An 11,202-nucleotide genomic window follows, 5' to 3' on the forward strand; every position below is an offset into this window, starting at 1 on the left:
ACTGGAAACGGTTCTGAGGGAGGTAGGACCAGTACAAACCGGACGGTCTGCACCTGGGCAGGGCCGGGACCGCTGTCCTAGGAGGAGTGTTTGCTAGTGCTGTTGGGGAGGGTTTAAACTAAAGTGGCAGGGGGTTGGGAACCTGAGCAGGGAGACAGAGGAAAGCGTAACAGGAAGGGACAGAAGGTATGGAGTAATAGGTAAAGTGTTAAAAAAGGAAAAAGCAGGAACTAAGCGTCACAAAACAGATTTGAAAGTTCTTTATCTGAATGCACGTAGCATTCGTAACAAAATGGACAAGTTAACGGCACAAATAACTACATATGGGTATGATCTTGTGGCCATTACAGAAACATGGCTGCAGGGTGACAACGACTGGGAATTAAATATACCAGGGTATTTAACAATCAGGAAGGACAGGCAGGAAGGAAGGGGAGGTGGGGTGGCTATGTTAATAAAGGAAGGAATCACTGTAATACAGATAAATGATATTGGGACAAAGCATCAAGATAATGAAACAGTTTGGGTAGAGATAAGGAATAATAAGGGGAAAAAAACACTAGTGGGCATAGTATATAGGCCTCCTAATAGTTGCAACTCTGCTGGAAGAAGTATTAATCAGGAAATAGTCGGGGCAAGTAATAAGGGAACAGCTATAATTATGGGGGATTTTAACTATCATATTAACTGGACAAATCAAATTGGGCAAAGCAGCCTTGAGGAAGAGTTCATTGAGTGCATCAGGGAAGGATTTCTTGAGCAGTATGTAACTGATCCTACAAGGGGGCAGGCAACCTTGGACCTGGTCCTGTGTAATGAGTCAGGATTAATTAATAATGTCCTAGTTAAGGATCCCCTTGGAATGAGCGACCACAACATGGTTGAATTCCATATCCAATTAGAGGGTGAGAAGGTTGATTCTCAAACAAGCGTACTGAGCTTGAATAAAGGAGACTATGATGGTATGAGAGCGGAATTGATTAAAGTGGACTGGGAAAATAGATTAAAGGGTAAGACGGTACATGAGCAGTGGTGTTCATTTAGGGAGTTATTTTACAACTTTCAAAATAAATATATTCCACTGAGGAAAAAAGGGTGTAAAAGAAATGACAGCCATCCGTGGCTAAGTAAAGAAATCAAGGATAGTATCCAACTAAAAACAAGGACATATAAGGTAGCCAAACTTAGTGGGAGGATAGAAGATTGGGAAGTCTTCAAAAGACAGCAAAAAGTAACTAAAGGATTGATTAAGAAAGGGAAGTTAGATTATGAAAAGAAATTAGCAAAAAATATAAAAACAGATAGCAAGAGTTTCTATAGTTATATAAAAAGAAAACGGGTGGCTAAGGCAAACGTCGGTCCCTTAGAGGATGAGACCGGGAAATTAATGGTGGGAAACATGGAGATGGCAAAAATGCTGAACAAATATTTTGTTTCAGTCTTTACGGTAGAGGATACTAAGAATATCCCAACACTGGACAAACAGGGGACTCTAGAGGGGGAGGAGCTAAATACGATTAAAATCACTCAGGAGATGGTACTCAGTAAAATAATGGGACTCAAAGCAGATAAATCCCCTGGACCTGATGGCTTACATCCTAGGGTCTTGAGGGAAGTGGCAGTAGGGATTGTGGATGCTTTGGTGATAGTTTTCCAAAATTCCCTGGACTCAGGAGAGGTCCCGGCAGATTGGAAAACTGCTAATGTAACACCGTTATTTGAAAAGGGTAGTAGGCAGAAGGCTGGAAATTATAGGCCAGTTAGCCTAACATCCGTGGTGGGTAAAATTTTGGAGTCTAATATTAAGGAGACAGTAACGGAACATTTAGATAAGCATAATTTAATAGGACAAAGTCAGCATGGCTTTATGAAGGGGAAGTCATGTCTGACAAATTTGCTTGAGTTCTTTGAGGATATAACGTACAGGGTGGATAAAGGGGAACCAGTGGACGTAGTGTATTTAGACTTCCAGAAGGCATTTGACAAGGTGCCACATAAAAGATTAATACTTAAGATAAAAAATCACGGGATTGGGGGTAATATTCTGGCATGGGTGGAGGATTGGTTATCGAACAGGAAGCAGAGAGTTGGGATAAATGGTTCATTCTCGGACTGGCAACCAGTAACCAGTGGTGTTCCACAGGGATCGGTGCTGGGTCCCCAACTCTTTACAATCTATATTAACGATTTGGAGGAGGGGACCGAGTGCAACATATCAAAATTTGCAGATGATACAAAGATGGAAGGGAAAGTAGAGAGTGAGGAGGACATAAAAAACCTGCAAGGGGATATAGACAGGCTGGGTGAGTGGGCGGAGATTTGGCAGATGCAATATAATATTGGAAAATGTGAGGTTATGCATTTTGGCAGGAAAAATAAGAGAGCAAGTTATTTTCTTAATGGCGAGAGACTGGAAAGTACTGCAGTACAAAGGGATCTGGGGGTCCTAGTGCAAGAAAATCAAAAAGTTAGTATGCAGGTGCAGCAGGTGATCAAGAAAGCCAACGGAATGTTGGCTTTTATTGCTAGGGGGATAGAATATAAAAACAGGGAGGTATTGCTGCAGTTATATAAGGTATTGGTGAGACCGCACCTGGAATACTGCATCCAGTTTTGGTGTCCACACTTAAGAAAAGACATACTTGCTCTCGAGGCAGTACAAAGAAGGTTCACTCGGCTAATCCCGGGGATGAGGGGGTGGACATATGAGGAGAGGTTGAGTAGATTGGAACTCTACTCATTGGAGTTCAGAAGAATGAGAGGCGATCTTATTGAAACATAAGATTGTGAAGGGGCTTGATCGGGTGGATGCAGTAAGGATGTTCCCAAAGATGGGTGAAACTAGAACTAGGGGGCATAATCTTAGAATAAGGGGCTGCTCTTTCAAAACTGAGATGAGGAGAAACTTCTTCACTCAGAGGGTGGTAGGTCTGTGGAATTTGCTGCCCCAGGAAGCTGTGGAAGCTACATCATTAGATAAATTTAAAACAGAAATAGACAGTTTTCTAGAAGTAAAGGGAATTAGGGGTTATGGGGAGCGGGCAGGAAATTGGACATGAAGCTGAGTTCGGATCGGTCAATCCCCTGTTGTGGCGGAGAGGGCCCAGGGGCTGAGTGGCTGGGTCCTGCTCCTACTTCTTGTGTTCTTTAGATTTGTGGTTGGGATCAGATCAGCCATGATCTTATTGAATGGCAGAGCAGGCTCGAGGGGCCGATTGGCCTACTCCTGCTCCTATTTCTTATGTTCTTATGGGATCCTTTACACCCACCTGAACAGGCAGGCAGGGCCTTGGTTTAAGTCTTATCCACTTCCGCAATGCAGCTCTCCCTCAGTACTGCACTGAAGTGTCAGCTTAGTGGGCTTGAAACCACAATCTTCTAATTCAGAGGTGAGAGAGCTTACCAATGAACCAAACTGACATCCCAATACAGGAATTTAATATTCCTTCCTCCATAATGGACTGCATGTGGGTTTAATGGTACAATCTTCAAATAAAGAACCTCAATTTGTCTTTTTTAAAATTCGTTCCTGGGATGTGGGCGTTGCTGGTGAGGCCCATCCCTAATTGCCATTGAGAAGGTGGTGGTGAGCCGCCACCTTGAACTGCTGCAGTCCGTGGTGAAGGTTCTCCCACAGTGCTGTTCGGTAGGGAGTTCCAGGATTTTGACCCAGCGACGATGAAGGAACGGCGATATAACGGCGCAACAATAGCCAGACAGGAGGGTTCTCTCCCAGTCGGGGAACACTTCAGCAGTCAAGGACATTCAGCCACCGATCCTCGGGTAAGCGTTCTCCAAGGCGGCCTTCGAGACACACGACAACGCAAAATCGTCGAGCAGAAATTGATAGCCAAGTTCCGCACCCATGAGGACGGCCTCAACCGGGATCTTGGGTTCATGTCACGCTACACGTAACCCCACCAGCAGGGAAAAAGAGTTATCTATTTTTAATACAACTGGTCATTCTCTCTCTCTTCCTTTCGGCTGTTTCTCTCTCTCTCTCTGTCTTTGGGTCCTGACCGTTTGTATATTCAGTAGTCCTGTATGTAATTTCTCTCTGTCTGAACACTTTGATTGCCTTGACAACGGGCAGTTGGAAAGATTATCTGTAATCACCAGGTATTGTTCTCTGACTATATATGCGGTAACCTTCATGGAATCCCACACTCACCTGACGAAGGAGAAAGCCTCCGAAAGCTTGTGATTTTCAAATAAAACTGTTGGACTATTACCTGATGTTGTAAGATTCCTTACATTTATCCACCCCAGTCCATCACTGTCATCTCCTCATCATGATATATTTCCAAGTCAGGATGGTGTATGACTTGGAGGGGAACGTGCAGGTGGTGTTGTTCCCATGTGCCTGCTGCCCTTGTCCTTTTAGGTGGTAGAGGTCGTGGGTTTGGGAGGTGCAGTCGAAGAAGCCTTGGCGAGTTGTTGCAGTGCATCCTGTGGATGGTGCACACTGCAGCTACAGTGCGCTGGTGGTGAAGGGAGTGAATGTTTAGGGTGGTGGATGGGCTGCCAATCAAGCGGGCTGCTTTTTCCTGGATGGTGTCGAGCTTTTTGAGTGTTGTTGGAGCTGCACTCATCCAGGCAAGTGGAGAGTATTCCATCACACTCCTGAATTGTGCCTTGTAGATGGTGGAAAGGCTTTGGGGAGTCAGGAGGTGAGTCACTTGCCTCAGAATACCCAGCCTCTGACCTGCTCTTGTAGCCACAGTTAAGTTTCTGGTCAATGGTGACCCCCCCCCAGGATGTTGATGGTGGGGAATTCGGCGATGGTAATGCCGTTGAATGTCAAGGGGAGGTGGGTAGACCCTCTCTTGTTAGAGATGGTCATTGCCTGGTGCTAATGTTACTTGCCACTTATCAACCAAGCCTGGATGTTGTCCAGGTCTTGCTGCATGCGGGCACGGACTGCTTCATTGACTGAGGGGTTGTGAATGGAACTGAACATTGTGCAATCATCAGTGAACATCCCCAATTCTGACCTTATGATGGAGGGAAGGTCATTGATGAAGCAGCTGAAGATGGTTGGGCCTTGGACACTGCCCTGAGGAACTCCTGCAGCAATGTCCTGGGGCTGAGATGATTGGCCTCCAACAACCACTACCATCCTCCTTTGTGCTCGGTATGACTCCAGCCACTGGAGAGTTTTCCCCCTGATTCCCATTGACTTCAATTTTACTAGGGCTCCTTGGTGCCACATTCGGTCAAATGCTGCCTTGATGTCAAGGGCAGTCACTCTCACCTCAGCTCTGGAATTCAGCTCTTTTGTCCATGTCTGGACCAAGGCTGTAATGAGGTCTGGAGCTGATTGGTCCTGGCGGAACCCAAACTGAGCATCAGCGATTCGGTTATTGGTGAGTAAGTGCCGCTTGATAGCACTGTCGACAACACTTTCCATTACTTTGCTGATGATTGAGAGTAGACTGATGGGGCGGTAATTGGCCAGATTGGATTTGTCCTTTTTGTGGACAGGACATACCTGGGCAATTTTCCATATTGTCGGGTAGATGCCAGTGTTGTGGCTGTACTGGAACAGTTTGGCTAGAGGCGTGGCTAGTTCTGGAGCACAAGGCTTCAGCACTACAGCCGGATGTTGTCGGGGCTCATAGCCTTTGCTGTATCCAGTGCACTCAGCCGTTTCTTGATATCACGTGGAGTGAATCGAATTGGCTGAAGACTGGCTTCTGTGACGGTGTGGATATCGGGAGGAGGTCGAGACGGATCATCCACTCGGCACTTCTGGCTGAAGATGGTTGCAAACGCTTCAGCCTTGTCTTTTGCACTCACGTGCTGGACTCCGCCACCATTGAGGATGGGGATGTTTACAGAGCCGCCTCCTCCCGTTAATTGTCCACCAGCATTCACGACTGGATGTGGCAGGACTGCAGAGCTTTGATCTCATTCGTTGGTTGTGGAATCGCTTAGCTCTGTCTATAGCATGTTGCTTCTGCTGTTTAGCATGCATGTAGTCCTGAGTTGTAGCTTCACCAGGTTGGCACCTCATTTTTAGATGCACCTGGTGCTGGTCCTGGCATGCTCTTCTACACTCCTCATCGAACCAGGGTTGATCCCCTGGCTTGTTGGTAATGGTAAAGTGAGGAATGTGCCGGGCCAAGAGGTTACAGATTGTGCTGGATTACAATTCTGCTGCTGCTGATGGGCCACAGTGCTTCATGGATGCCCAGTTTTGAGCTGCTCGATCTGATCTGAATCTATCCTATTTAGCACAGTGATAGTGCCACACAACACGTTGGATGGTGTCCTTCGTGCGAAGACGGGACTTTGTCTCCACGAGCACTGTGCAGTGGTCACTCTTGCCAATACTGTCATGGACAGATGCATCTGCAACAGGTAGATTGGTGAGGACGAGGTCAAGTAGGTTTTTCCCTCATGTTGGTTCGCTCACCACCTGCCGCAGGCTCAGTCTGGCAGCTATGTCCTTCAGGACTCGGCCAGCTTGGTTAGTAGTGGTGCTACTGAGCCACCCTTGGTGATGGACATTAAAGTCCCCCACCCAGACTACATTCTGTGCCCTTGCTACCCTCGATGCTTCCTCCAAGTGGTGCTCAACATGGAGGAGGACTGATTCATCAGCTGAGGGAGGACGGTAGGTGGTAATCAACAGGAGGTTTCCTTGCCCATGTTTGACCTGCTGCCATGTGATTTCATGGGGTCCTGAGTCAATGTTGAGGACTCCGAGGGCCACTCCCTCCTGACTGTATATCACTGCCGGCGGGACAGGACATACCCAGGAATGGTGATAGAAGATTCTGGGACGTTGGCTGAAAGGTATGATTCTGTGAGTATGGCTATATCAGGCTGTTGCTTGACTAGTCTGTGGGACAGTTCTCCCAATTTTGGCACAAGTCCCCAGATGTTGGTGAGGAGGACTTTGCAGGGTCGACCCGGCTTGGTTTGCCTTTGTCGTGTCCAGCGCCTTGTGGTCCGATACCGCTTGGTCCATCCGGTTTTATTCTTATGACTTTTTTTAGCGAGATTGTAATAGTGAGTGGCTTGCTAGGCCATTTCAGAGGGCAATTAAGAATCAACCACATTGCTGTGGGTCTGGAATCACATATAGGCCAGACCAGGTAAAGACGGCAGGTTTCCTTCCCTAAAGGACATCAGTGAACCAGATGGGTTTTTACGACATTCTGGTAGTTTCATGGCCACCATTGCTGATACTAGTTTTTTAAAATTTAATTCATTGAATTTAAATTCCCCAGCTGCCGTGGCGGGATTTGAACTCATGACTCCGGATTATTAGTCTAGGCCTCTGGATTACTAGTCCAGTAACATAACCACCATGTTACCATACCCGAGATCTTAGTAATTTCCTTTTCGTATTTTGCATAACAAATGACAATTGGATTGCATGTGACCTGTGTGTGTGTGTGGATTATAATTGTGGCAATGTCTAGCCAGATGGAAGGAATTACTTTTTAAATTTATGTCAAATGTTTTCCACAAATTGAATTCTTCATAATTTTGCCAGGATTCCTCTTTTACAAAAGTATTTAATTCAAGCACTGTTTTAAAAGAAATACAACTGACAAATCTTTTGTCATCTTGAGAATAATGAGTCAATAAAAGATGTAGGAAGAAACAGAATTGAATGACAGTCCGATAGAAGAGGTGCCTCTGCTCCCCTGAAAGGTGATCAGTACTTTGCTCATTATTCGCTGGCAACGAGGGCTCTGTTATTGCACATCCGCTGTATTTTCTACCTGCATGGGATGATACCAATAGTGATAACCATAGTCTGAATTACAGAATGCTTGTATTTTTTGTTGTCTTGAGCTACCATCCGTTTTCATGGCTGCTTATTGTGCATGTTAATTTGTAACATTAATATGTACTTTCCTCCATTTTCAAATAAGAATCAACAAGCTGGGCAAATGGAGAAGATGATCATGTTGTCGCAAGGGCAGAATATGATTTCACTGCTGGCTCTGAAGAAGAGCTCTCATTTCGTTCAAGTGATATGCTGAACCTGGCTCCCAAAGGTCAGTTGCTCAACTATATTTCCAAACCATCAAACCAATAGAGTAAAATATACAAATTATTAAATCTATATATTAGAATGCTGATAAAATTAAAACTCAGTGCAGCAAACACTGAGGTTTATTTTCTTCCATCCGCTAACGTTAGCAAAAATAGTTGGCATGAATATAAAGTGGGTTTTAGTGAATGGAAGAAAATTTACCAATGGTATTGTTTAATAAGAATTGCACATTATTTTACCACAAGAATAATTCTGTCTACAAAATCAATAAAATGGGCTAAACACTTGTCAAGTTACTTTTACAGACTGGGAGAATGAATCCCATCCGACTGCAATGCATGACTTTTGCTGAATATAAACTGGACTTGGAAACCAACCTTAGCAGCCAGTTTAAAACTAGAGATAGAAATTGCCAGTTTATATTGAATGGTCAGCTTCTCCCACAAAGTAACTCTTCATCACAATAAATCTTCAAGGGATTGCCCAGCAGTCTAGCACTAAACTCCCATTTATTGGAAGCGTTTCAAATCGGTTTGAATGCAGCTGTTCAAGAAGGCGGCTCACCACCACCTTCTCAAGGGCAATTAGGGATGGGCAATAAATGCTGGCCTTGCCAGCGACGCCCACATCCCATGAACGAATAAACAAAAAAAATTATAGCCCCAACAGGCCTTCAAACCTGATTACTTTTGTGGCTAAGGGAGTAGTCATTGATTGTTTGCTGGATCAATAAGTGCAGCATTTGTCTCGATTAAAAATCTATAAAGTTATCTGACCTGTACTTCTCCTTTTGTAATAAGCATAACATCCACAAGGGCAGTGCGGAAATACAATATGTGTTGTTTTTCCTCCCTTCCCTCGTAAAAGATAAATAACAAAAGAAGACAACTGGGACTAAATTTACCGTTTTGAAGATTACTACTGGATGAAAAACAAACTAGTTTCAGAATTTTTTTTTCCCCTCTCAGAAGGCAATCACTCATATTGGGACATGGTTCCATACGCACCAGCAACTGTGCAGGTGCATCACCTATGTGGCCATTTTTCATGTATGACTCTAAACAACAACTTGCATTTATATAGCGCCTTTTTCGTAATAAAACCCAACCCTAATCCTAACTACTACCCTGGACCTCAATCTCACCCTAATGACACCGAACCCCATCTCTACACCCCATCACTTATCTTAACTATCCCGGAATCCAACCTCACCCCTAATCCTAACTACACCGGACCCAAAGCTCAACCCCAACCCCAATCCTAACTACTGTCTAGGACCCAATCCCACTCCTAATCCTAACTACCCCAGTGTCCCACCACCATCTCCAACCCTAATCACAGCTTCTGCCCCGGACCCCAACCCTAACCCTAACTACCCTGGACATTAACGCCAACTACGCTGGAATGCAAACCCACCCCCAAACCTAATCAATACTGCCCCAGATCCCAACCTCATCCCCAACCCTAATCCTAACTACCCCGGACCCCAATCCTAACTACTACCCCTGACCCCAATCCTAACCCTAATCTGAACTACCCCGGAGCCCAATCCCAACCCAACCCTAATCCTAACTATCATGGACCCTAACCCCAATCCTAACTACTACCTCAGACCCCAACCCCAACCCTAACCCCAATCCTAAATACCCCGGACCACATCCACAACCCTAATCCTACATAACCTGGACCCTGACCTGTACCCGGACCTAACCCAAAACCCTCACCCTAAAATACCCCCAACCATGATCCTTATCCTGATCCTAACTAAACCAGATTTAATCTCTTTCAAGAATTCAACGTATGCCTCGAATCCCCAACTCTTAATGCTAAAGCCAACTCACAACATTCAAATAAATGATACCAACGGAGCAAACAACCCTAATACAGGAAGTCACAGTTTAATGGGGACCAAAATCAACCCCACTACCAAAACCCCAGCCGGGGATAAGAAAATCTACCAAAAAAAAGGATAATGGTAAGTTGAATGGGACAAAAAGCAATAGAAAGCATGAGCCAAAGTGTCAGGCCCCAGTGAACTTGAGGAATGAGAATACAAGCACAAGAAGGGACAACCACCCTCCTGCCCACACCCCCTAGACAGTGAGAGTTGGTAGGATGGTTGTCCATATAGGGCATTACAGCTGGCCCTGACCTTATCTTGAATATTTATTTCCACCAGCATACCAACATGTCAGTTTATACAAAATGTCTACATTAATTCATAGATAAAACTTTTTCTCTCAGCTTTAAAGACATGCTTTTCTTCCCTTTTTCCATAGAGATGGGATGGTTCATGGATAATAGATTGATAATATCCATCTAGTCCATGGCTTGCCTTTGTACAAATTCAAATTTACCTTAGAAAACAGAGAGTAATGAAGGAAGACAGACCATGATGGATAGAAAAAAGTTTAGGACGATGACAGAATTTGGGACTGAGTGTGCAAAGGAGAGGTGGTGGGTGAGTGTGTATAAAGAGGTCAATGAGCAGGGAAAAAGTGAAGAGAAGAAATATAACTAGAAGAAAACGATTGGTGGAGATATCAGACTTCAAGAGTGAGCGAACAGGGAAAGCCAGGCAAATGAAACAAATCAAAATAGGAGAAAAGTGATTGGTAGGCCTGTGTAAGCTGATGAGCAATATTTGAAGTCCTTACTGTTGAAAAGAAGGACCAGATTGCACGCACAAATGTTTCTAAAGTAGTGTAACACATTTAATCATCATTACTTGTATGTTATAAAACTAGTGATGATATTGGAAGTTTAAACATGTTGTATAGCAATCTTAATGGGTTTATATTTAAATTGTTAAAACCTGATCTACAGTCAGTGCCTATTCGCAGTGGAATGTGAATTTTATCACATCTTATAATATCATAGTAGGTGCAGCATAGGAGGAGGCCATTGGGCCCATCGTGCCTGTGCCGGCTCTTTGAAAGAGCTATCCAATTAGTCGCATTCCCCTGCTCTTTCCCCATAGACCTGTAAATCTTTTCCTTTTGCCAAAATGCAGAAAGCATTGGAAACATTTCCCATGAATTGAAATTTGAATAAGGCTTTTCAACACTTTTAGGAGCTAATTCATCAAGCTCTTGGTTATTATATGACCCAGTCCAAAATGCTATGTTTGAGGTGAATTTGGTACTGATGTAAAACATGCTTAATTGTTTTGCTTCTCTTTTCAG

At 44.4% G+C, this 11,202-nt stretch overlaps 1 protein-coding gene across 2 annotated transcripts in view; it reads left to right on the plus strand.

Moving 5' to 3' along the window:
* The window catches only part of pex13 (peroxisomal biogenesis factor 13), a 32,436-nt gene that overhangs the window by 15,249 nt on the left and 5,985 nt on the right, over positions 1 to 11,202 (plus strand). For both annotated transcript variants that reach the window (XM_067989061.1, XM_067989062.1), the window contains exon 3: positions 7,893 to 8,018. In XM_067989061.1, the coding sequence (XP_067845162.1) occupies positions 7,893 to 8,018 (126 nt within the window). The remainder of the gene's footprint in view (positions 1 to 7,892; positions 8,019 to 11,202) is intronic.

The sequence above is a fragment of the Heptranchias perlo genome, chromosome 8 (genome assembly GCF_035084215.1).
Source record: "Heptranchias perlo isolate sHepPer1 chromosome 8, sHepPer1.hap1, whole genome shotgun sequence".
Taxonomy (NCBI): domain Eukaryota; kingdom Metazoa; phylum Chordata; class Chondrichthyes; order Hexanchiformes; family Hexanchidae; genus Heptranchias; species Heptranchias perlo.